This window comes from Lepidochelys kempii, chromosome 11 (genome assembly GCF_965140285.1).
Source record: "Lepidochelys kempii isolate rLepKem1 chromosome 11, rLepKem1.hap1, whole genome shotgun sequence".
NCBI classification, from domain to species: domain Eukaryota; kingdom Metazoa; phylum Chordata; order Testudines; family Cheloniidae; genus Lepidochelys; species Lepidochelys kempii.
In genome coordinates, this window is record NC_136390.1 from 79,555,772 (window position 1) to 79,581,684 (window position 25,913).

The 25,913-nt window shown below is 45.4% G+C and overlaps 1 protein-coding gene across 15 annotated transcripts in view; it reads right to left on the minus strand.

The window, feature by feature from the left end:
- DIP2A (DIP2 acetate--CoA ligase A) overlaps nt 1-25,680 on the minus strand; it is a 248,545-nt gene extending 222,865 nt beyond the window's left edge. For all 15 annotated transcript variants that reach the window (XR_012154401.1, XM_073306935.1, XM_073306938.1 and 12 more), the window contains exon 1: nt 25,451-25,680. Coding sequence is in view for 14 of the 15 variants with exons in the window: in XM_073306935.1 (XP_073163036.1) it covers nt 25,451-25,547 (97 nt within the window). In the remaining variant the exon portion in view is untranslated. The remainder of the gene's footprint in view (nt 1-25,450) is intronic.
- Between the last annotated feature and the right edge of the window lie 233 nt (nt 25,681-25,913).

Sequence of the window (25,913 nt, forward strand, 5' to 3'; positions counted from 1 at the left end):
TATCAGACCTTACCCTTGCTAGGCAAGAACTATAGTTAATTATAACCATAATTCACTACCAGCAGCTCCAGCAACCCTTTTTACACTAGTATTTCCTTAGGGCTATTACTGGTATATAGTTCCAGGCCAGTGGTGATTTATGGCTTCGATTCTTGCTAGTATAGATAAACTCAAAAATCACAAACTGGTGTAGACTGCAATCTTGCATTGAGCAGTGAGGAGGCTGCTTATGCTAAGTTGCCAATTCTTAGGAGTCTGCATTCGGTGTTTTCTTAAACTGCTCATTATGCCAAGAGATGATAGTTTTTCCACAGCTTTGCCCTTTCTAAAAATGGCCATTTCCCATTTTTACTAAATGAGACTGAAGCCAAAGACTTCACAATGAATATGGCCATTTCCTTACATCCTTTGAAGTAACAAGTGAGACTGCCCCTAACAAAGATGGCTTGTACTTCCAATTGCTTACAATACGAGTGAAATCACACTGCCCTCAACTAAAACAGACACCCCCTTCTTTATCACACGCTGCAGAGAAAAAAAGAGAATTAAGGGGAGAACTGAACACAGAGATGCAGGGAAAAAGATTGGTAGATTGGAAATGTGGGGAAATGAAGAGAGGGAGCCAGGGGTCGGGGATAGGAAGAAGTGCAGCAATGGAGATTAAGACCTTGCCACACAAGTTCGTTCCTGAGGCACAAGAGAATTCTCCTCAATAGGAATACAGCTCATCTGGTGTAGGAGACAGAACATTCTTGGGGGCCGTCAAAAAGTGCAGAATGAAATCCCTGAGGAACTAAGGCACATCACAAACCTCATCAGCTTCCACTCCAACTGCAAGGTACATTTCTCTGCCTTCGCCTTCTCTAATAGAAATACATAGCAACATGTACATTTCAGAAAAACCTCTGCCAAAACACAACTTTTCTGCACACACTTCTCCCCTGAGGAGAGGATGAGAGAATAAACAAAACATCACTAAACAACTGGAAGGCACTCAGATGCTACAGTGAGGAGCACAGTACAAACCCATATAGAAAATATAATAGATGGACAGCACATTGTGAGGTGAGAGCTAGGAGAAAGACAGAACAGTGGCAAGAGAGGGAGTTAGAATGGCAGTTTCCCCATCCTAGAGATTAGGAGAGGCTAAGTCTGATCAGCCAGCAGGCAGGGCGATGACTTCATTCTGTGTGCATGTTTAAGACTGAATTTTCAAATGATCACAACTAAGGTTGGGGATTCCTCCTAAAAACTCAGGAAATAAACCAAGTTTATATTTTTCATTTCTAGGGCTGGCAATACCAATTGCACCCCTCCATAGTCTCTTCCAGACCCTTTATAAACCTGTTGTACTCAGAACACAATTTTGCATAAGATGAGAGGTTTTTTTAATTGAAGCAAAGTTCATTGCAGTAAGGCTTCCAAGTACAATACTTGATATAAAGTAGAGAACGACTTGCCTTCATTTAAAAAAAATTCAATGTCGTTGAGAGGAAGGCTGGCATTCCAGGCTGAAAGGTTAACCACGTGACTGGGAATCAGGAGATCTGGATTCAGTTCCCAGGTCTGCCTGAAACAAGTCACTTAGCAACTGGAGATAAGGCACAGAGAAAGGCTATCATCTACTTCTCAAGTGTAGTAACTGATCAAAGAACTACATCATGTATCCTCTTAGGGTCTCCTACGTGACAAAAATGGTATTTCTGTACATGGAGTTAGCCAGCACGACTTGATATACCCCATTAGAACCAGTGTAGATGTAATTTAAAACGAATCATGTTAGTTGGTTGTGTGGTAACCTATGGAGACACCACGGCTATAAGATGATCAGTTAACTGTACAGTAGCTAAATTGTAAGGATGTTATGAAATGTTAGGGCCAGAGGCCCAAACCCCGGTTCAAGTACCTAGGCTGAGCAGCTGGGAGAGAAAGCACACCCGTGCATTACGCCACTCCAGTCTCATGCCCGGAGTAGCCTTCTTATGCCCCCATTAAGTGGAGGGGATTGGCAAGAGGATTAATGTAGAGACAGATCCATTGTTCATAAAATCTTGCTGCACAGTAGTGACTAGGAGCATCCCTGGAGCTCAGAGATGCAGCAATCTCAGCATGCAAGAAATGCACAAATCTCTGTTCCATGCCATTCACATGAACCACATAGGTTGTGTTACAAGGATCTTCCACAGCTGTGGAAGAGGAGACAAGGTTTTCCTGAAGAACATGTTAACTCCCTACAAATAAATGTAAGGTGTAATATGACGATTTTTAGTTTTACACCTCAAAACTGCAGTATGTTTTGAATTTCCTGTAGAAATTACTATCTCTTTTCTGCTCACCCTCCACCCACTGAGCACTGGGGATTACTACATTAAACCTTCCAGCTAGCAGCCTACTCAATTTTTCAAGGGTTTCCTTTTTTTCCTGCATCCCTATAATTATTATACAGCGGAATATTTCATTGAATAGTTTTACTCAATAGCTCACATGGCTAGAATGACAGGAGAATTGTAAAAAGAAAAGGAGTACTTGTGGCACCTTAGAGACTAACCAATTTATTTGAGCATGAGCTTTCGTGAGCTACAGCTCACTTCATCGGATGCATGCCGTGGAAAACGGCATGCATCCGATGAAGTGAGCTGTAGCTCACGAAAGCTCATGCTCAAATAAATTGGTTAAGTCTCTAAGGTGCCACAAGTACTCCTTTTCTTTTTGCGAATACAGACTAACACAGCTGTTACTCTGAAACCTGTCATTATGCAGGAGAATTGTATTGCGCTCAACGACTGCCAGTGAAACCAATTTCCACAATGCAGAACTATTACAATACCAATATAACCCAATTCTTTGAAGATTTCAAAGATGCAAATATACATTATGAAAACAGTACTGCAAATATGCCTGTCAAAGCAAAAAACTTTGTGCAAACAAATATTAAATCGGAGTGTAATTTTTATTATTCTCATAGTGCAAAGCATCATAAAGCCACATCACAACAAACAGTAAAGACAACAGGGCCAGCAATCTTCCTCCACATTTTACGATCTTCATGCTGCTTTGAGAAGCATGCCATGACACATCCTGTCCAGCCAGCACATTTGCTGCCGGTGCCACCCACTCCTGGCACTTGCTTTGGCAATCTTTCTCCACTCATCTGACCCACATGTCCCGCAAATTCAAGCGCTCTCATCTGATCATCTTAATGATATCATGCATCACTCTGGTTATGCTGTAAATTCAGCTGATTACCTCTTCATTGGGCGTGTGAGGTATCACTAACTCAGCAATCACCTGAAATCACCTATTTCAATTCAAAAGGAAGAAAGCCTCTTTCCTTAACTTGCATGTCTCTCACATGCACATAGCAAGATGCTGAAGATAAGAGACTGCAGCAATTTCGTTTTACACTTCACAGTAATATGAATAATAAAACGGCCACATTGGGTTAAACCAAGGGTCCATCTAGCCCAGTGCCCTGTCTTCCCACAGTGTCCAGTGCCAGGTCTTCAGAAGAAATGAACAGAACAGGCAATCACTGAGTGATCCAGCTCACCATCCACTCCCAACTTCTGGCAATCAGAAGCTAGGGACGCTCAGAGCATCCCTGACCATCCTGGCGAACAGCCATTGATGGACCTATCCTCCATGAACTTATCTAGCTCTTTTTTGAACCCTGTTATAATCTTGGCCTTCACAACATCCCCTGGTAACAAGTTCCACTGATTGACTGGGCATTGTGGGAAGAAGTATTTCCTTGTTTGTTTTAAACCTGCTGTGCTGCCTATTAATTTCATTGGGTGACCCCTGGTTCTTCTGTTATGTGAAGGGGTAAATTATATTTCCTTATTCGCTTGCTCCACATCAGTCACGATTTATAAACCTCTATATCAGATCCCCTCTTAGTGGTCTCTTTTCCAAGCTCAACAATCCCACTCTTTTTAATCTCTCCTCATACTGTAAATCAATGCAATGTTTCCGTATCGCATTTATTGTATATCAATGCAGTCTTCATCCGTCATTTTAAGAAGTGCATCTTTCTCCCGTCATATGGGAATATTGCTCTTGCAGTTCCATCCATCTTCCTTTGTAATTGGTGTGCATAATATAGCTGTAGTACATGTCAGTATGTAGCTATGTCAGTCAGGGGCAGGACAAGGTATAGTCTGGACCAGCATGGCTGGGGCTTTTGCTGGAACTAGTATGGTTGCCTTTACACCAGCAAAATTGTGCTTTTGCTGATATAGCTTACTTCAGATAGTAGTGCTGGAACAGAGTTTTACCAGCATGTGTGCTGTGTGCACACTAGGAGTGTTTTGCAGGCGTAGCAGACTGGGAAAGCCTGCCAAGTGCAGACCTATCCCTTAGGGCAACTGGCATACTCTATACCAGTGGCTCTCAACCTTTCCAGACTACTGTACCCCTGTGACGGGTTGGACCCCCAGTACGGGATACCACCTGATGTGCTGGGGTTTCACTGAGCCTGCCTGCTCCACTAGCCTGGGCTCCCTCTCTCTGTTTTGCTGAATTAGGTTCTCCGGCTTCTGGTTGCGCGTGCGCACACACACACACAGACGCCCCAGCTGTAAAATCACACAGTCTGCAAACAGCTCTCTCTGAGAAGACTCAGCCATGAAATTGCCCAGCACTCAAGTGCAGCTCCCCCCTGGAAAGTACACCCAAAATAATATTGTCCTGTACTGTAGAGAAATTTATACAATGTAAGCTCATAAATTCACCCCCTCCCTCAATGTGGAGGAAGAATGCACAACTTCATGCACCCCCCAATTATACACTGCACAAACTGGGTTCTATAACAAACAAAAACAAATGTATTCACTACAAAAGGCAGATTAAGTGATTATAAGGGATAGCAAACAGAACAAAACAGATTACCGAGCAAATAAAACAAAACATGCATACTAAGCTTAAGATCTTAAAGAAACTGGTTACAAGCAGGTTTCAGAGTAACAGCCGTGTTAGTCTGTATTCGCAAAAAGAAAAGGAGTACTTGTGGCACCTTAGAGTCTAACCAATTTATTTGAGCATGAGCTTTCGTGAGCTACAGCTCACTTCATCGGATGTTACAAGCAGTAATTTCTCACCCTAACTGTTGTTTTGGGGCAAGCTGCAGAAATTCTTGAAGGTTAGCTACCCCCACTTGCGGCTTAAATCCTCAGGTATCTTATTCACAGACCAGATCCCTTTCCAGCCTGTGTTCAAATCAGTACTCGTACACCTTTCCCTTTGTCCCATAGGTGTTTCCAGCAGTCATCCTGGGTGTGGAATTCAGTGAAGAGTGAACCAAGATCAACTTACTCCCCAGCCTTAAATAAGATTTACATAAGGCGGGAATCTTTTGTTCCCAGGACACTTCCAGTGGAAAAATACCAGCTCAACATGGGAACCAAGGTTAGGTAGTCAAGTTAGGTGACATGACTACTTAACCTTGTAGTATCAATGCAGCAACCCAGGAAGCTTCTCAGGAAGAAGAGAATTAGTATCTTCCAAGTCTTCTTATTCTTCCTAAAGGCCCATGGGCTGGTGGGCATTTCCCAAGTGTACACACAGTTGTAATTGTTACACAGTCCATATTTCTAACTTCAGATAAAAAAAATGATACATGCATACAAATAGGATAATTATATTCAGCAAATCATAACCTTTCCAGTGATATGTTACAAGGCCCATCTTGCATAAAACATATCTTAGTTATGCCATATTCATATCTTAAGCATTTTCTATAAAGAATATGGAGTGTCATGTTACAACCCTTTTCAGGAATCTTGTGTACCCCCAAGTGAAACCTCACTTTAAAAATCTACTTGCTCAAACAATTAGACAAAAATACAAAAGTGTCTCAGCACACTATTACTGAAAAATAGCTTACATTCTCATTTTTACCATATAATACAATAAATGGATTGGAATACAAATATTGTACTTACGTTTCTGAGTATAGTATATAAAGCAGTATAAACAAGTCATTGTCTGTATAAAATTTGAGTTTGTACTGACTTCACTAGTGCTTTTTATGTAGCCTGTTGTAAAACCAGGCAAATATCTAGATGAGTTAATGTACCCCAGTTGTGGGCAACTTGCGGGCCTTCAGGGTAATCCACTGGTGGGCCGCGAGACAGTTTGTTTACATTGACCTAATCAGGCACGGCCACCTGCAGCTGCCGGTGGCCGTGATTCGCCGCAGGTTGCCTACCACTGATGTACCCCCTAGACGACCTCAGGTTGCCCACCATATGTACCCCTGGTTGAGAACCACTGCTCTGTACTAGCATAAGCACTTTTGTATCAACATAACTACACACACACTAATTTAACTACACCAGCAAAACCCTTCAAGTGTAAACAAGACCAAACAGCACTTTCCTACAAAAGATGCCTCTGCAGAGGAATGGAAACCTACTTTGCAGAGTTTGATAAATGCATATTGCCATCACGATGTTTTTCTTCAAATTTTTTCCAATGAGGCCAAGACACTTTCTGCCATGATACACGTAGGAACCTGATGTAGATAGGACACCTCAATTCCTTCATGGAATGGTTTCCCAGAAGCCTAGTATGCCAGGCAATACAGGATTTTAACATCACATCTGCAAAAGCTTTGAAGCCCGTAAAGCCCTGAAATTTTGGATAGAACAAGGTACAAGAAGTGTGCATACATTCCACATGCATGAAGTATTTATTTCTCTCTACAGAAGTCCAGTTTGCCACAATCTTTTCAAAAAATGCTCAGAATCTTGGCAAAATGATAGAACTCTCTCCTGAGAAGCGTGAAAAGATGGGTTTACTGTGAACAGAAAGATTTCCGGAGTTCTAAGGGCAATCTTGCCCTCATATGAAGTGTAGTGATAGTCCTTGTATGGAAAGAGGTGATAACCCCAAAACCTATTTTTCAGAGATAATGTCTAGTAGAAAAGCAGGACTTGATGGACAAATGGAAATGGAGAGGTAGATATCCGGGATGCCACTAGATTTGTTACTGCTCTTTACACGTCACTTGGTTGTAGAACCCTGTCCAAAAGTTGATGGAAACACTCTAGTATTGCCAAGATCACCAGAACTTTTGTATTCTTCCAACTGTTGCTCGCACATGAGAAGTGAAAACTTGAACAGGTAAATGAACAGAACTGTCTGTCAGAAATCTATCTGGATACCAAAAGTGTATCGAAGAGTCTAATAGCAACTCTTCTTTCCTCTCTTCAGTGCTAGGCAATCACTTGTCAATGGCCCACATCAGGAAGAAAAGGGCCTTGTTTCAGGAGATCTAGTGTTGTCTACAGGTGCACCGTATCTATTACATCCCACAAAATGTGCCTTCTGGGTCACTAGGCATTCAGCACAAGAAAGAATGGTTACTTACCATAGAGTAACTGTAGTTTGAGGTGTGTTGGTTTCCACTCCTGCTGAGTAAAAATGGATGTGGATTTATCTGTACTGACTTCAAGACCCCATGAGGTGAAAAGTTTTAGGATTGTTTGTTCTGAGTTGGTCATCTATCATGGTGATCGCCCTTCAATTAGCCAGTCATCTAGACAGTGATGTACCTGGATTCTTTGTCTCCTCAGAAGAACTGCCACTACTACTGGACATTCAGTGAAAACCCCTGAAGCTGTGGAGAGGCCAAAGGGCAGGACTCTGTACTGGTAGCATGATATTCCTACCAGAATTCTCAGGTATTTTCTGCGAGCTAGATTTATGGAAATGTGAAAATAGGCTTCTTGCAGAGAGCTATGAACCAGTTCATAGGATTTAATTAAGGGTTTAACAGAAGCTAGGCTCACCATTCTGAATTTGAAACTGTGGATGAGGGTGTTGAGATGACGAAGACAGAGGATGGGTCTCAACAACCTTTCTTCTTTGGCATTAAGCAGTGGGAATAAAAAGCCCCTGCGCCCCTGAAGTTCAAGGGCACCTTGTTCCCCAGTTGTAAAAGGGAGTCAATCTCCTGCTTTCACTGTCTCTCAGGAGAATGGACCAGGGAGGGGTTTGGAAGGGACTGAAACTGGATGAGATACCCTTTACTTACAATCTCAAGGAACTGCTCTCTACTTCAAGCCACAGATTGTGGGGGCAGCCAAGGATATTGCCGTGCATTGCCTCCAGTGAATCTTTCCTTCTCTCTCAATCAACGACCATAAGTGAGGCAAGGGGCCTGAAATATGCCTGTTGTCTCGACTGCTTTTCTTTCTGGAGTTGGAACAAAGCCCCAAAGGGGAACAAAGTTGCCCTGGAATCTTTCAGGGCAAAGAATGCCTCGACAGTGCTAGCTCATGAAAGCTTGTGTTCAAATAAATTTGTTAGTCTCTAAGCCCTGGTCTACACTAAGACTTTAGGTCGAATTTAGCAGCGTTAAATCGATGTAAACCTGCACCCGTCCACATGATGAAGCCCTTTATTTCGACTTAAAGGGCTCTTAAAATCAATTTCCTTACTCCACCCCTGACAAGTGGATTAGCGCTTAAATCGGCCTTGCCGGGTTGAATTTGGAGTACTGTGAACACAATTCGACGGTATTGGCCTCCGGGAGCTATCCCAGAGTGCTCCACTGTGACCGCTCTGGACAGCACACTCAACTCAGATGCACTGGCCAGGTAGACAGGAAAAGAACTGCGAACTTTTGAATCTCATTTCCTGTTTGGCCAGCGTGGCAAGCTGCAGGTGACCATGCAGAGCTCATCAGCACAGGTGACCATGATGGAGTCCCAGAATCGCAAAAGAGCTCCAGCACGGACTGAACGGGAGGTACGGGATCTGATCGCTGTATGGGGAGAGGAATCCGTGCTATCAGAACTCCATTCCAGTTTTCGAAATGCCAAAACCTTTGTCAAAATCTCCCAGGGCATGAAGGACAGAAACCATAACAGGAACCCGAAGCAGTGCCGCGTGAAACTTAAGGAGCTGAGGCAAACCTACCAGAAAACCAGAGGGGCGAACGGCCGCTCCGGGTCAGAGCCCCAAACATGCCGCTTCTATGATGAGCTGCACGCCATTTTAGGGGGTTCAGCCACCACTACCCCAGCCATGTTGTTTGACTCCTTCAATGGAGATGGAGGCAACACGGAAGCAGGTTTTGGGGACGAAGAAGAAGATGATGATGATGAGGTTGTAGATAGCTCACAGCAAGCAAGTGGAGAAACCGCTTTTCCCAACAGCCAGGAACTGTTTCTCACCCTGGACCTGGAGCCAGTACCCCCCGAACCCACCCAAGGCTGCCTCCTGGACCCGGCAGGCGGAGGAGAGACCTCCGGTGAGTGTACCTTTTAAAATACTATACATGGTTTAAAAGCAAGCATGTGGAAGGATTAATTTGCCCTGGCATTCGCGGCTCTCCTGGATGTACTCCCAAAGCCTTTGAAAAAGGTTTCTGGGGAGGGCAGCCTTATTGCGTCCTTCATGGTAGGACACTTTACCACTCCAGGCCAGTAACACGTACTCGGGAATCATTGTACAACAATGTATTGCAGTGTATGTTTGCTGGCATTCAAACAACATCCGTTCTTTATCTCTCTGTGTTATCCTCAGGAGAGTGAGATATCATTCATGGTCACCTGGTTGAAATAGGGTGCTTTTCTTCAGGGGACACTCAGAGGTGCCCGTTCCTGCTGGGCTGTTTGCCTGCAGCTGAACAGAAATGTTCCCCGCTGTTAGCCACCGGGAGGGGGGAGGATTGAGGGGGTAGCCACACAGTGGGGGGAAGCAAAATGCGACCTCGTAACGAAAGCACGTGCTGTGTATGTAATGTTAACAGCAAGGTTTATCCTGAAAGACTGTAGCCACTGTTTTATAAAATGTGTCTTTTTAAATACCGCTGTCCCTTTTTTTTCTCCACCAGCTGCATGTGTTTCAATGATCACAGGATCTTCTCCTTCCCAGAGGCTAGTGAAGATTAGAAAGAAAAAAAAACGCACTCGTGATGAAATGTTCTCTGAGCTCATGCTGTCCTCCCACACTGACAGAGCACAGACGAATGCGTGGAGGCAAATAATGTCAGAGCGCAGGAAAGCACAAAATGACCGGGAGGAGAGGTGGCGGGCTGAAGACAGGGCTGAAGCTCAAATGTGGCGGCAGCATGATGAGAGGAGGCAGGATTCAATGCTGAGGCTGCTGGAGGACCAAACCAGTATGCTCCAGTGTATGGTTGAGCTGCAGCAAAGGCAGCTGGAGCACAGACTGCCGCTACAGCCCCTGTGTAACCAACTGCCCTCCTCCCCAAGTTCCATAGCCTCCACACCCAGACGCCCAAGAACGCGGTGCGGGGGCCACCGGCCAACCAGCCACTCCACCACAGAGGATTGCCCCAAAAAAAGAAGGCTGGCATTCAAGAAATTTTAAAGTTGTAAACTTTTAAAGTGCTGTGTGGCATTTTCCTTCCCTCCTCCACCACCCCTCCTGGGCTACTTCAGTAGTCATCCCCCTATTTGTGTGATGAATGAATAAAGAATGCATGAATGTGAACCAACAATGACTTTATTGCCTCTGCAAGCGGTGATCGAAGGGAGGAGGGGAGGGTGGTTAGCTTACAGGGAAGTAGAGTGAACCAAGGGGCGGGGTGGTTCATCAAGGAGAAACAAACAGAACTTTCACACCGTAGCCTGGCCAGTCATGAAATTGGTTTTCAAAGCTTCTCTGATGCGTACCGCGCACTCCTGTGCTCTTCTAACCGCCCTGGTGTCTGGCTGCATGTAACCAGCAGCCAGGCGATTTGCCTCAACCTCCCACCCCGCCATAAACGTCTCCCCCTTACTCTCACAGATATTGTGGAGCACACAGCAAGCAGTAATAACAGTGGGAATATTGGTTTCGCTCAGGTCTAAGCAAGTCAGTAAACTGCGCCAGCGCGCCTTTAAACATCCAAATGCATATTCTACCACCATTCTGCACTTTCTCAGCCTGTAGTTGAACAGCTCCTGACTACTGTCCAGGCTGCCTGTGTACAGCTTCATGAGCCATGGCATTAAGGGGTAGGCTGCGTCCCCAAGGATACATATAGGCATTTCAACATCCCCAACAGTTATTTTCTGGTCTGGGAATAAAGTCCCTTCCTGCAGCTTTTGAAACAGACCGGAGTTCCTGAAGATGTGAGCGTCATGTACCTTTCCCAGCCATCCCACGTTGATGTTGGTGAAACGTCCCTTGTGATCCACCAGAGCTTGCAGCACTATTGCAGTTTATGTACTCGTCGGCTTGATGCTCCGGTGCCAAGATAGGGATATAGGTTAAGTCTATGGCCCTACCACAGTTAGGGAATCCCATTACAGCAAAGCCATCCGCTATGACCTGCGCATTTCCCAGGGTCACTACCCTTGATATCAGCAGATCTTTGATTGCGTGGGCTACTTGCATCACAGCAGCCCCCATAGTAGATTTGCCCACTCCAAATTGATTACCAACTGACCGGTAGCTGTCTGGCGTTGCAAGCTTCCACAGGGCTATCGCCACTCGCTTCTCAACTGTGAGGGCTGCTCTCATCTTGGTATTCATGCGCTTCAGGGCAGGGGAAAGCAAGTCACAAAGTTCCATGAAAGTGCCCTTACGCATGCAAAAGTTTCGCAGCCACTGGGAATCGTCCCAGACCTGCAACACTATGCGGTCCCACCAGTCTGTGCTTGTTTCCTGAGCCAAGAATCGGCGTTCCACAGCATGAACCTGCCCCATTAGCACCATGATGCATGCATTGGCAGGGCCCATGCTTTCAGAGAAATCTGTGTCCATGTCCTGATCACTCACGTGACCGCGCTGACGTCGCCTCCTCACCCGGTATCGCTCTGCCAGGTTCTGGTGCTGCATATACTGCTGGATAATGCGTGTGGTGTTTGATGTGCTCCTAATTGCCAAAGTGAGCTGAGCGGCCTCCATGCTTGCCTTGGTATGGCGTCCGCACAGAAAAAAGGCGCGCAATGATTGTCTGCCATTGCTCTGACGCAGGGAGGGGCGACTGACGACACGGCTTACAGGGTTGGCTTCAGGGAGCTAAAATCAACAAAGGCGGTGGCTTTACATCAAGGAGTATTTCAGGCAGGACTTCACGGAGGGTTCCAATAAGAAATGGTGCACCTAAGTTATTGTTCTTATTGGAACAAGGAAGTTAGTCTGGCCTCTGATTGATACATGGCTAGATTTACCTCGCTGCACCTTCTCTGTGAGTGACTGCAGTGTGACCTAGAGGAATGAGTCCCCTAGACGGGGGAGGGGAGGGGAAGCAAATGAGTACAAAACAAATCTGGTCTATTTCTTGTTTTGATACACTCCATCTATCTTTTACATCTTTGGCTGGCAGCAGACGGTGCAGAAGGACTGCATGCCATCCACATCTCAGGGCTGCTCGGCAGAAGATGGTACAATACAACTGCTAGCCATCCTCATCTCTCTTGCCTGCCTGGCAGAAGACGGTACAACACGACTGCTAGCAATCCATATTGCCTGCCTACTCACCATAAGATGGTTCAATAGGACTGACTGCAGGACTAAAGAGAATGACTTGATCAAGTCACTCCAAATTTAGTCCCTGCGCCCATGTCTGCCCAGGCGCTCCTGGCCGATGTGGCCAGGAGCACCTCGGACATGACGATGACGGCTACTAGTCCTATTGCACCATCTGCTGCCACAAAGCAATGGGTTGCTGCTACTGTGTAGCAATGCAGTACCGTGTCTGCCAGCACCCAGGAGACATACGGTGACAGTTACCTGAGCGGGCTCCATGCTTGCCGTGGTATGGCGTCTGCACAGGTAACTCAGGAAAAAAGGCGCGTAACAATTGTCTGCCCTTGCTTGCACGGAGGGAGGGAGGGAATGGGGGCCTGACGATATGTACCCAGAACCACCCGCAACAATGTTTTAGCCCCATCAGGCACTGGGATCTCAACCCAGAATTCCAATGGGCAACGGAGACTGCGGGAACTGTGGGGTAGCTACCCACAGTGCAACACTCTGGAAGTCGACTCTAGCCTCGGTACTGTGGAAGCACTCCGCTTAGTGAATGCACTTAATGCACTTAGAGCATTTTCTGTGGGGACACACACACTCGAATTTATAAAACCAATTTCTAAAAACCCAACTTCTATAAATTCGACCTAATTTCGTAGTGTAGACATACCCTAAGGTGCCACAAGTAATCCTTTTCTTTGTACAGCTAAAGAGGCCACTGCCCTCAAATGGAAGGTCCTTAATTGTTACCTGTCTGGACATCCTTAGGGAAAGCTGAGGACTGGAGCCATGACGACCGCCGCACTGTTACTGCAAAGGCCACTCTGTGGCATCGAGTCAGACACTTCCAGCACAGCCTGCAGAGATGTTCTAAGCTGTCAGTTGACCCTCAGCCATGATTAGCCACAAAATTAGACAGTTTGTACCAGTTCAAGAAATCAAATTTAGAGAATGGCAGTTGGTACTTTGCTACCCTTATTTTCAGATTCATGCATGAATAGATCTTTCAGCCAAAAAAATGCAATTTTCTGGGAGGCTTTTCCCTGGTTGTGATTTCAGGAGACCTTGCTTCTTTGTCCTCTGCTGTTCTGCTTGCACAGCCGGAGAGGCAGGTGCAGGATGTCAATACAAATATCCAACCCGCTCTGAAGGGACTTCCTCACTTCTGTCCATTCTCCTGGAGGTGGCAGAGACAGAAGCAGGTGGATTTGGAAGGTTCAGCAGACTGTCACTTATCAGCATGGCTAATCTCCCTGGAGTTGCAGAATGAAGTATACCCCAAAGTATCTATTTCTCTTGTATTCAAGGGGAATGTACAAGGTTTCTGCCATGCATTTTTATTAAGTCTTGGAAAACCTCGAATTCATCTGCAGAAGATACTACAGCCACACCCAGATGGTCCTGCTCTGGAAAATACTGCTCCTCTCCAATCTCCTTCTCTTGCCTCTGCAGCAGCTGTGGATGGAGTTGAGTAGTCTGGGAAGGCTGCATGTCTCCTATGCCCTGACACAGTGCAACATGCTGGCTTCCTGGAGGAGGGCTGAACAGCCCAAGGGGTCTAGTACGGCCCGGGCTGATACGGATACTGCAGCAAAGAACACATGGAGGGACACCAGGTGCGGTGATCTCTATGAACGTCTTTGCCTCTTCCTCGCTTCCCTCACCAATTCTTCTCTGAAGTCTCTCCCTGACTGTCAATGACCTACCTACCCAGAGCAGAGATGGAGGACAAGTAGGAGATTTTTCCCTGCTGTTTTCAGGGGAAGAGAAGGAAAAGAATCATACCTCCTTTGAGAGAGGGGCAGTGCTACCAGGAGTACTATGCCTGTGAACTGGTGAGGTTCATATGCAGGACACTCTTCTGGCCAGGCAAGTAGGTCAGCACGGGCGACTCAGATATCAAGGAGACAGTCAGTACCATGGTGATGGATACCGCCACCATAAAAGGATGTAGTCAGTGCAGAAGTGCTGGGCATCAAGGTACTCTGTGTCACGGTCAGTACAGCGGTTCCTAGGCTTAGACAGTACAGCCTGAGCTGCCTCAGACATCAGCACAGAGACACTGGAATGAATCCTCTCTGTCTTATCCTTCGCTCACCAAGCCCAAATGTTATGGTGACTCATGCCTCGTGCTAGATGCCAGGAAAGATTACTTGGAACGGGGATCGTCTCTGGAGCAGCTCTCCTTCCTGCCACTGAGACACACCAACACTGACCCAGTAGCAGATGAATGAGGCCTCAGAGGAAGCAGCTCAAGAGCTTAGAGTGGAGTTGTAGCTCACTGGGGCACTGAGGGAGATGGACTGACCCACAGATTGAGGCTTTGCCAAAGATCTGCCAGAGTCTGAGGAGACTTGCATCAACTTCTCTGGCAGGAAAACTTTCAGCCTCACCTCCCTTGCTCTCCGGGTGCACTTAGACAAAGAATGGCACATGGAACTACATTCCAGAAGGCAGCCCCCCAAGACATATGAGGCACCTAAAGTGTCCATGGTTGATTGGCACAGCAGAGTCACATGGTGACTTAGTTTAATTTTCAATTAGCCTAGAGACATACATACACACCCACACAGGGAGTATTAGAATCATGGTAGAAGTTAACTATGAAACACATTTCATTTTATTTAGATGTCAACAGGCAAAAGAAAAACTAAAACCAAAACTACACACTACTATACCAATCTAATAAATTAAACTGCACACTGCACAAGAGCAACAGACACCGCCAGGGGTCCGGTCTTGCAGTCGTGAGTGGTAAAAAGGAAATGAGTAGCGCTTGGGCCCTCTTTACCTTTATGCCCTTGGGGGTGAGAAAAAGGGTACCTAGAGCATAAGCACGGCCCCAACAGAAGACAGCGAGACAAGGCTCTTCGGGTTATCGTCCACACATATTCCCCTCTTGGTGAACATGTATCCCATGCACTCGAGACTGTTCTTTCCTGGCTAGCCATGCGCCAAGATGGGAATCCGTGTGGATGATCACTCAGAAGACCCATGGCTCGCTCTTCCTCTTCTTCAGTGAATCCTTTACTTTGAATTACTTGAATTAGGAGTCTCTCTTTCTCTACCCAGGATATAATTTCTATAGCTTTTATGGGGAGCTTTGAACTTCTCATTACTCCCTGGATTTTGTTCAGACATACGACTGGTGGTGCTGTCAGAGTCAGTCAAAAATGGTGGACTCTGAAATTCTGGAAAATGGTAAAGCGTTAGTGGCACATTTCAGAGGTTGAAGTTTTCCTTTTCCTCAATAAGCAACCATAACCACTATGGAGAGGTAAGCAAAGGTGAAAGGGTGTCTGAAGCCTTACACCTACTCAAAGATTCAGTCAAAGGATTTGAACAAAGGTGTCCACTCCCAAAAGACCTGACACAAAAGCCTGCTGTCAGGTAAACACAAAACAGAAACCTAACCATAAAGGAAGAACTACTTGAATTGATAGGGCTGTAGGCGACAATACTTAACTACTGTCTTATTTGTATTTTAAAAAGTTGTGTAAATTTTGCTTAATTTCTGAAAATGTTAAATTAAAAAACTACTGTATTAATTCCTCTCCAACAGAAGCACATATTTTTGTAAAACAAAAAGCCAAACATGATTAACTAGCATGCAATCTTGAAAATACTTACCGTAAATCTTGTCTCTGTCTGACAGTACTATGATTTCCCCCTACTCTTTCCTTAATGCGCACTCCTTATTTCAACATTTAGTTGCAAATTTTTACTCTTTCAGAAAAGCCATGTTTCTCTGTGCGTCTCATTGACCCACATGTGGGTGCATTTTATTTTAAACTAACAGGAATTGAGGGGACTACATGGTGAAGTGCCTAGCCACCCATCTGTGGAAAGCTGAATGAGGTATAACATGTAGAGACGTGTTTAACAGTCTCATCCGGTCCCAGTGGGTATTTGGCAACCCCGCAATCACCACCGCACAATTGGCAGTTTCTGTTTGAGGTGCCCAGGACTTGAACAACAGGGATGTGGCTGTTCTAGTTTCAGGCTCTTTGGCAGCTTGCACAACACACTTGCCTCTCAAGTTTTAATAGTCTTTCACATTCACTAGTATTACAATTTACTAACAAACGTGTTTTAAAACTATACTTATGAGGAATTGGTAAGCAATAACTTTATTTACACGGTTTAGGTGACGTCACAGCCAGGATAATCTAGTGGAAAAATCAGAAGTAAACTTCATAACCCAGAGAGTCTTGGAGGATTATTAAATTAATCTTACATCTTGCAAGAGGAACATCTTACAGCCCAAAAGTTTTGTAGTGAGTGTTTTGTATTTTAAAGCAGACTAATATACACAAGGCAACAGTTAACAAGAGATACTACTGCTTTGCTAGTAGTCTAACTACAATAAATTCTTGCTAGATTACCAATAAAATACAAACCAAATTGAATTATGCATTCAAGAGTTAAATTTCACTGTGAACACTTGTTATAGTAGAAGTTTATTCACTTGGTTTTTTATCTATATTTATAAATTTATACTGGTTTCAATATATCAAATGCCAATGATAAACAGATAAAAATGAATATGAAGACTTCAGAAATAATTGCTACATTACAGAAATAAACACTACTTGCAAACATATTAATATGCATTGAGATGGCTGTTACTTAAATTTATCTTGTCCAAGTAATAAAAACCTATTAATAAGTGGGCACTGTCCATAAGAACTCTCAGTATTTGATTGAAATTGGAATTATGGAGAAATAGGAACCATCTGATCAAAGGTGGATGGAAAGAGCCTCTATCATAAAGCAAAGGTAAAGACTGGGAACATCCGAAGGTGGAACAGAGCTACCGGCCTAGCAATACACTGTTCTCTAACACAGCTGTGTGTAAAAAGATTCTGTATCTTTCACTTAACATGTATCCAGGTTCCAAGGGACCTTCTGAGTGATGTGCTACACGGTAGAATATGCAAAACAAACCATGTAAGGAGGGAAACTGAGTAGCATTTAATAAAGCAAACATATAAAGGTATTATTTATCTCAAAGCTCATTCTATAACCTGTTTGATAGAAGTCACTGGGTAATAAAGGATTTCATCTCTTATAATTAAGGCTACGATTAAGTCATGGAGATCATGGAATCCGTGACTTCCACTGACCTTTGAGACATTTTTGCCCCGCAGCTCTCAGCCCCCACTCTGGGGGGGGAGGGGGGGAGGACACAGACGACAACGGACAGGGGACCCTACAGCTGCCCAGCTGTGGCAGGCAGTAGGGGCTGGCAGACCCCCCTGCAGCTGCCCAGCCACAGCCGACGGCTGGGGGACTCTGCAGCTACCAGCTGCCTGGGGGTGAAAGGATGTACTGCAGCAGTGGGGGACCAGCGAGTGCCAACAGCAGTGGGTGCTGAACCCAGTTGCCCCTTTTGTCAGGGATATTTTTTGTGAAAATCAGGGACAGGTCACAGGCTTCCGTGAATTTTTGTTTATTGCCTGTGACCTGTCCATGACTTTTACTAATATCCGTGACAGAAACGTAGCCTTACTTATAATCTATGGAAATTCACTTGTTCTGAGGAGAACTTTCACATCTCAGGTAAACTCTTTGCCAGGAAGAAAGGGAGGCTGAAGTAGACAAACTGACCAATAATATAATACACAAAAGTCTAATTAGAATCTTCTCTGAGAAGATAACTACCAACTACATCTTTGATTATCATACACGTTGTAAGGAGAGTGATCACTTACATAAGCTATTACCAGCAGGAGAGTGGGGTGGGGGGGAGAAAACCTTTTGTAGTGATAAACACCCATTTTTTCGTGATTTGTGTGTATAAAAACAAACATCTTCTGTATTTTCCACAGTATGCATCCGATGAAGTGAGCTGTAGCTCACGAAAGCTTATGCTCAAATAAATCGGTTAGTCTCTAAGGTGCCACAAGTACTCCTTTTCTTTTTGCGAATACAGACTAACATGGCTGTTACTCTGAAATACATCTTTACGGATAATCATGTAAGAACACATGGGAAAAGAGGGAAATATATTTGCCTACTTTAATGAAATTGTGACTCAAGTTATCACCTAATTTCAAACTACGAACTGCTACAAAATTGAACTGATGGAAAAAAAATAATTTCCATGTACCAAATCTGTCATCTCCAAGAAAATCATGCAGTCAGAAAGAACAGAACAAATGTCATCTGTCTACTCATTTCAACATCCACAACAGGAATGCCATAATTCTGCTAGAGAAGTCCCCAAACCCAGACCTTTTTCTGCAAAATGCAGAGATATAACTCTTACTTGCATGCTGATAACATGGCCATATCCCCCCCCACACAGTGGTCTCCCAAGGAACTAACATCTACTAGAAACAAACTACAGTATCCTAATGTAACACGTCACAGAAAAAATAAAAATTCAAACAACCACAGATTTTTAGAAAGAGAAATTGAGCTCACCTGAAATCACACATTGACTGTAAGAAGTTTGTCAGCTCTAACAACTGTCAAAGACAACAACCCACAACCTGTTCCAACAGGGTGCATCCATATAGAAACCAAAGGTGTTTCCCTCTGCCACTGAATGTTGTCACCCCAACAATCAATTGAAACATCTGGTTGTCCAGAAAGATTAATTTTTTTGATTGAGGAAACAATGTTTTTCTCTATGTATTTCTCCAGTGTAGGCAATGCCTGAGAGCAGCAAAAAATAACCCACTTCCAGATCTCTTGTATCAAGAAAGGAGTGAAGCTGCTCCAAGTAGTGGAAAAGGGCTGCCTGCCACTTCCCAGAAGACATCTCTAGATGATGGTCTGGGAATTCCAACACTGCTTTTGTTGGGGTAAGGTTTTGAGGGCCTCAAAGCTTTTCTTTCCCATCCAAGTAGGAGGGTTGTTGCTGGAAGACAATTATCAGTGTGGCCAGAGTGTTTCTATGGGGAAGTATCTGTCATGAAAAGTTATAGCAGAGAATGATCCCAGGGAAACCAGGAAAATAGAAAAGGCCCTGGGAAGGGTGGAAACCAGAGTCCTCTAGTCGTTTTTACGTTTTTGTTTTTTGTATGTGTGAAAGAAAATAAGAGATTACTGTATAGAGGTGGAGCTTTTAAATATACAGTAGCAGTAATTAAAAAAAATCATTAAATACATATCTTCAGATATATAATGTACTATTCCTTTAGTGTATGCACAGAGTTTCAGAGCATACACTGTGTTAGCATATTGGTACACTTGGTCATAAAACCACTGTTTGTATTAAAAACCCAACAAGAAACAAAATTTTATCAACCTCCATTAGTTTTTTAAAATATTTTTTAAACATTCTACATAATCCCAACAGATTCAGCACCTCCGGCAGAGGGCTTTAAAAGTGAATTTCAGAGCAAAAACAAAAAATTGTTTAGTAATCTTTAGTGCTGTTTTACAGTACATAAAAATAGCCTTGAACTTTAAAAAAATGTAACTATCAAGATTATCAAGGCCTCCTTTCCCCCTTTTTGCTGAATGACTGACAAAATCTTTGGAGGACGTGAATAATAACATCCAAGGCCCAAACCCTAGCTGCATCTCCTTTTCCCTGGTCATAACTGAGGCTGAAAGATGTCCAGTTTTACAGTCTAAAATCCACACTCCCACTCCCCTCAGTTGGTGAAAAAGGGAACTGCAGAACAACTTACACTATTCCTGTCCTCAGAATGGCTTGACAAGGTTCTCCAGAATAGAGAGGAAGTGTGGATCTGATAATCCTGATATTTGTAACACAAGTGGAGAAAAGGGTTTAAATACAAAATCTTGACACATCACAAAGAAGCAACTTAGTAAAATTTTTGCTTTGCAGTTCACCTACCATTATTCCACAGAAAGGAGAAGTTAAGTGTCAGTCTTAAAATGTTACTAGAATCTTATAAGTAGGACCCTACCAAATTCACAGTCCACTATACTCAATTTCATGGGCAAAGGATTTGAAAATTGGTAAATTTCACATTTTCAGATGTTTAAATCTGAAATTCCAGGGTGCTGTAACCGTGGGGGTCCTGACCCAAAAGGGGATTGTAGGACAGGGGGGTGTTGCAAACCTGTTGTAGGGAGGTCGTGGGATTGTCACCCTCACTTCTGGACTCTGAAGGAAGCAACCGCAGAGCTTCCTACAGACGCAGGAGGTTCCTGGAGGTGAGTTTTATTTAATTTTTGCATATAAGATGTAATTTGCCTATTTAGAGTGGCCTTTTAATGGACAAACATTTAATAGTGATGTTATTAGTCTCCTTTCGTTTCTCTCCACACCTTTAAAATTATCAGCATTTCCACAGCACCCACTGTAGTAATATCTTGTTGAAAAACAGGGGAAAATCTGATTTGTTAAGCCATCTTCATATGAAATTGATTAAATAAATGTTATAGCCAATCAAGAGGAAATACATAAATATATGAACTTTGTCTGGGAAAAAAATGTGTAATTTCATACTACCATAAATTAGTGAAAAATAGCATTATGTATAATTCCTATTTGTGACTTTTTAAATGTTAAGTGGTACGTAATATAAGAGGACTCAATTTTAACAGTCACTGTCCTATTTTTGTTAGGTATTTCAGAACAGAAGCCAACACAGCTCCACTTTGTAATACTCATTTAGTAAGTGCAGCTACAAAATCAAGCATACCAGCTTAGTAGGTTATGTAAGCAAAATTAAATAATTTGACTACAAATGTGTTACCTCATTTTGTATAAGCGTGCCCTGTACTTCCATCTCTAATCACTGTTCTCATGCTGTCAGTACAATGGTCACAATTCAAATAATATTGAAACATCTACAAAGTGCAGGCTTTTCTATTTTAAAAAATGAACCAAATATTCCATATTCAACCAACCACTGAGTGTCTCTTTCTTATGAAATCCATTTTAGAATTAATTTTTACAAGTGTCAATTATGATGTACGTAAACCAGACGAGGCTGTAGGAGTTAACTGCATATGTATTCAAGAAACTACTGACAACTATTATGAAGGTTTGAAGGATTCGGTTTTTATCAGTAAATGTTGATTTCACCATAAACACACACAGATAAAGAAACTGTTCCATTGATGAGAATTGAAATGACCAGATAAGGAAAAAGAAAAATGCTGCTTGAGAACTTAAGAGTTTGATTTAAGGATACTTTCTTTGTATGTTGTGATATGTGAAGTTGACAATTTGTGGTTTAAACGTTATGGAGCTTTAACTTTTTGAATCTCACGTCTACTGTCATTAAATTATCGTCTGACGCCCTCTCTAATTTCCCACAACTGTGAAAATTTAAATTGATAAAAATAAAAATAATGCTTAAAACTCATAACTTTGGGCAACTTAATATTTAAAATCAATAAACATTTTAAAATACTTAGAAAGAAACACCACATTGTCCATCGAAATGATAAAATAAAAATTGAATTTTGCCAAGCCTAGCTATTCTTAATAAATGAAAAGCAGATGTTAACTTAGTGTTACATTAAACTGCTTAGGTTCAGCATCTTTCCAACGATGAAAGTACTGCAAAAAGAGTAAAAGAGCATTTTCAGACCATATTCATACAGTAGAACCTCAAAGATACGAACACCAGAGTTACAGACTGACCAGTCAACCGGGCACCACAGGGACCTGGCAGTAACCAACCAGGCAGCAGCAGAGATTTTTTTTTAAAAGCAAGCACTGTAATGTGCCTGTCGTACATCTGGGCTGCCCGTCCCCACCCCATCCCCAGGGCAACCACTTACAGCAAGATGCTGGGACTACCAGCCCCAGGCAGCCAGAGCCAGCAGAGCAGGGGTCTGCGCAGCTTTCACCCCCCATTCCCCCTCCCCGCACCAGGAGGGGGACAAGCTGTTTACACACACACACACACACACACACCCCTACCTTCCAGGAGAGGGACAAGCTTGCAAACCAGGGCTGAGTAGGGAGCACAGCAGCTGTTGAATCCAGGCCTGGAGTATCAGCTGCTGGATCTGATTTACTTGGGGATTAACCTGCTTTGAGCAGGGGATTGGACTAGATGACCTCCCGAGGTACCTTCCAACCCTAATATTCTATGATTTGGAGCCTGAATTATGCTTTGCTCAGAGTTACGAACATTTCAGAGTTACGAACAACCTCCATTCCCGAGGTGTCTAACTCTGAGGTTCTACTGTACCTGCTATACTGGAATACGTTGTATAAAAAATTGTGGCTAACTGACAATTCTCAGTTAAATGCACTTACACAACATGTAATGTTTATGACTGTACTGCTGTCATATTGCCCCACAGCATACAACAGATCTCCAAATCATCAACATTCAACAGGATAGTGAATGTGACATCTACGCTCAGTAAAAGCAGGAGCTGATAACCAGACATTTTCCACAAACACCAATCACAATGAAAGTCTTCACAACTACAGAGGTGTAAAACAAGAAAACTGTATCAATTTTAGACAAGTTAAAATCAATGTCTCACCATAGCTGAGTTTGAAGGAGAAATAAGTTAAGAGATTGCTGATAGTAATTATTTGTACTACAGTAGCACAGAGGTTCTCAAACTGTGCTCTGCGGACCACTCCATTGAGGTGGGTCATGGATAATTCCCTCTTAGGTGTGCACCTTGGCAGCCACACAAAAGAATGAAGGGCCACCCATCTCGTGCAGGGCTGCAGCAGACAGAGAAAGAGGCAACTTTCCCCAGCTCCAGGGTGCGGCTGCCAGGGAGAGACAGCCATCCTCCCCAGCCCCAGCTCAGGGGCTGCCGCAGCAGGGGAGAGGGGGCACATCCATCACATTAGAAAGGTAAGACTACTGATATTAAAATATGAGTTGTGTGCTTTTATTTGTAGAACAAAAATACATTTATTATTATTAAGGTTTTTTTATATAGCGCTTTTTATCCAAAGCGCTTTACAATAGTTAGCTAATGGTACAAACAACATTTGGAAAGATCATTAAGCGGTCCACTGAGATAGTCAGCAATTTTCACGTGGTCCGCAAAAAAAAGGTTTGAGAACCACTGCAGTAGCACACAGATACCCCAATTGGTATCAGAGCCCAATTGTACTAGATGCTATAGAAATATATAATACAGACCCTTCCTGCCCTTACGAGCTTTCAATCTAAACAGACAAAATAAAGGCTATAAGAAAGGAAGTATTATATCCATTTTACAGATGGTGAAACGAGGCACAGAAAGATCAAATGACTTGCCTAAGGTCACACAGGAAATCTGTGGCAGAGCCAAAAACTGAACCCAGGTCTCCGAAGTCCTAGGCCGACTCCAGATTGAAGTTCTGCCACCAACGTAGCTACTCCAATACCCAGTGTAGCTTATCCATCACCTTGCAGTCATGCTTACCCCAGTGCACCATGTCTATACTATAGGTTGGCCCCTGTGCAACTATACCAATTCTATACTATTCCACCAGTGGATCAAAAACCCTAGCGTAGACATGGCTTTGAGCAGAGGGGTGACTCATATCACAAAGAAGATAACAAAAACACATGCAAAATTAAAAGAATTACAATTTTACCAAACGTTCTAATGGCAATTTAAAAGAATGCACAATGCATTCAGTTCAAGTTGAGAGGTTACACTACTTCCTCTTGTAAAAACAGCAAGGCTCTCTGCTTCACTCTGAAACCTATACTTTTAACACTTCTTAGCTGAACAGGTGTGGAGACAAAAAACCTTTTAAAGCTATAAACACTCCAGAAAAACTGGAACGCCTTCTTGGCCCAAGACACCAGGATCCCTACTTCTACTCAGTCTTCCAACTTATTATAGTTATAAAAAAAACCTTCCAAAAATAAACTGACGCAGTGTTCTCTTCCCAAGTCTCCAGCAAGCAGATCACTCCAGAACCTCTGCTGTTGCTCCTAACTACATCAAGGCTTAGCAGAAGGAAAATGATCATTCCAGCTGATACTTGCTCAGAAACCCAGCTGTGCAACTCACAGGGGCTGGTGCTGCTCTGGAAAACGGCAGCACCTGAGGCAATTCATGGTGAAGGGCCCGAGAGAGGGGGTAGGGCAGAACAGAACCCCTCCTTCTCATATACACACCCCCTCCTAACTGCCGGGCAACTGAGAGCCACCACCGCCCCCCACACACACTGCACAGCAGTCAGGAGGTGGAGCATTTTTCAGCAAGCAGCTTTGATAGGAAGAGCAGGGCAGAGACATCACTCCCTCCCTGGGAGTGGGGGAGAGAAGAGGGTCTTTCCCCCTTCCCGCACCAAGAGTCGAGTGAGGGGGGGAGGGGGGGGAAGCGGCTTCAAATCTGTGAGACGCCTATTAGCTAAAGCCTGGTCCAGAAGACGACGCTGGAGCCCCTGAGCAGAATCCCAGGGGGGCTCGCCGGGGGCGAAGCGGGAGCGGCGTTTCGGCGCGACGCGCCTCGCCTGGGACCCGGCTCTCCCAGGGCGCGGCGCGGCGCGGCGCAGGGAGAGTCCCTCGCCTCAGGCCACCCAGAGCCGGCGGAGAGTCCCTGGCCCGTTTAAAGTCAAAAGAACTGGACATAAGAAAACGGCGTAAAAGGTCCGACACCGGGCCGGCGCTGCGGAGCGCTGCGAGGCAGAACCGGGCCCAGCGCCGGGCGGGCGCGGGGCGCGGGGCGCGGCACCCGGCTGCGGAGCGCTGCGCGAAGCGTCGCCGTGTAGACGGCAGAAACCGCCCGAAACCGGGGTCGGGAAGGGACCGAGGCGGATCTCCTCCTGCGCGGGCGGAGAAAGGGGGCCGGGCCGGGCCGGGGGGCGCGCGGGAGTCACGAAGGCAGGAACGGGTCCGGCGAGCGCTGCGGGCTCCCCCGGGCTCTCCTCAGCACCCGGGCCCCGCGCGAGGCCTGGGGCGGCGGCGGCCCCCGCACCGCGGGGAGCCAGCGGGAGGCGCCGCGCTGCTGCGGGCCGGGGCGGGGACCGCGCGGCAGCTCTGCGGGCCCGAGCGCAGCCGCCCAAAGGAGCCGGGCCCCCCCCGGGCTCGCACTACCCCCCCCCCCGGGCTCGCACTACCCCCCCCCGGCCGCCGCCGCCGCCGCCGCCGCCTCTCACCTTCCGACAGCTCCAGCTCCAGCTCGGCCAGGCTCTCGCGCACCTCGGGCGGCAGCGGCACCGCCTCCAGGCAGCAGCCCCCGCGCTCCGCGGCCATGTCCGGCTGGCGCGAGCCCCCGCCCGCCGCCGCCGCCGCCGCCGCCTCAGGGCAGCCCCCGGCCCAGACAGGCGCCGCGCCGGCCACTCCCCGCCCCGCGCCGCGCGGCCCCTGCCGCAGCCACCGACGCGTGCACTGCGCAGGGGGCGGGGCCGCGAGCCGGGGGCGGGGCTCCGGGAAGGAAAGGGGCGGGGCTCGGGCCCTGAGCCGGGCGGGGCGGGCGGACTACATCTCCCAGGCTGCCCCGCGCCTGGACCGCGGCTACGCCGGCGGCAGGGAGCGGAGAGGGTGCCGGGAAGTGTAGTCTCCCGGCGCGGGGCCGGAAGCCGTCGAGCCGCAGTGAGCCCCGCCCCGGGGTGGTGCTGG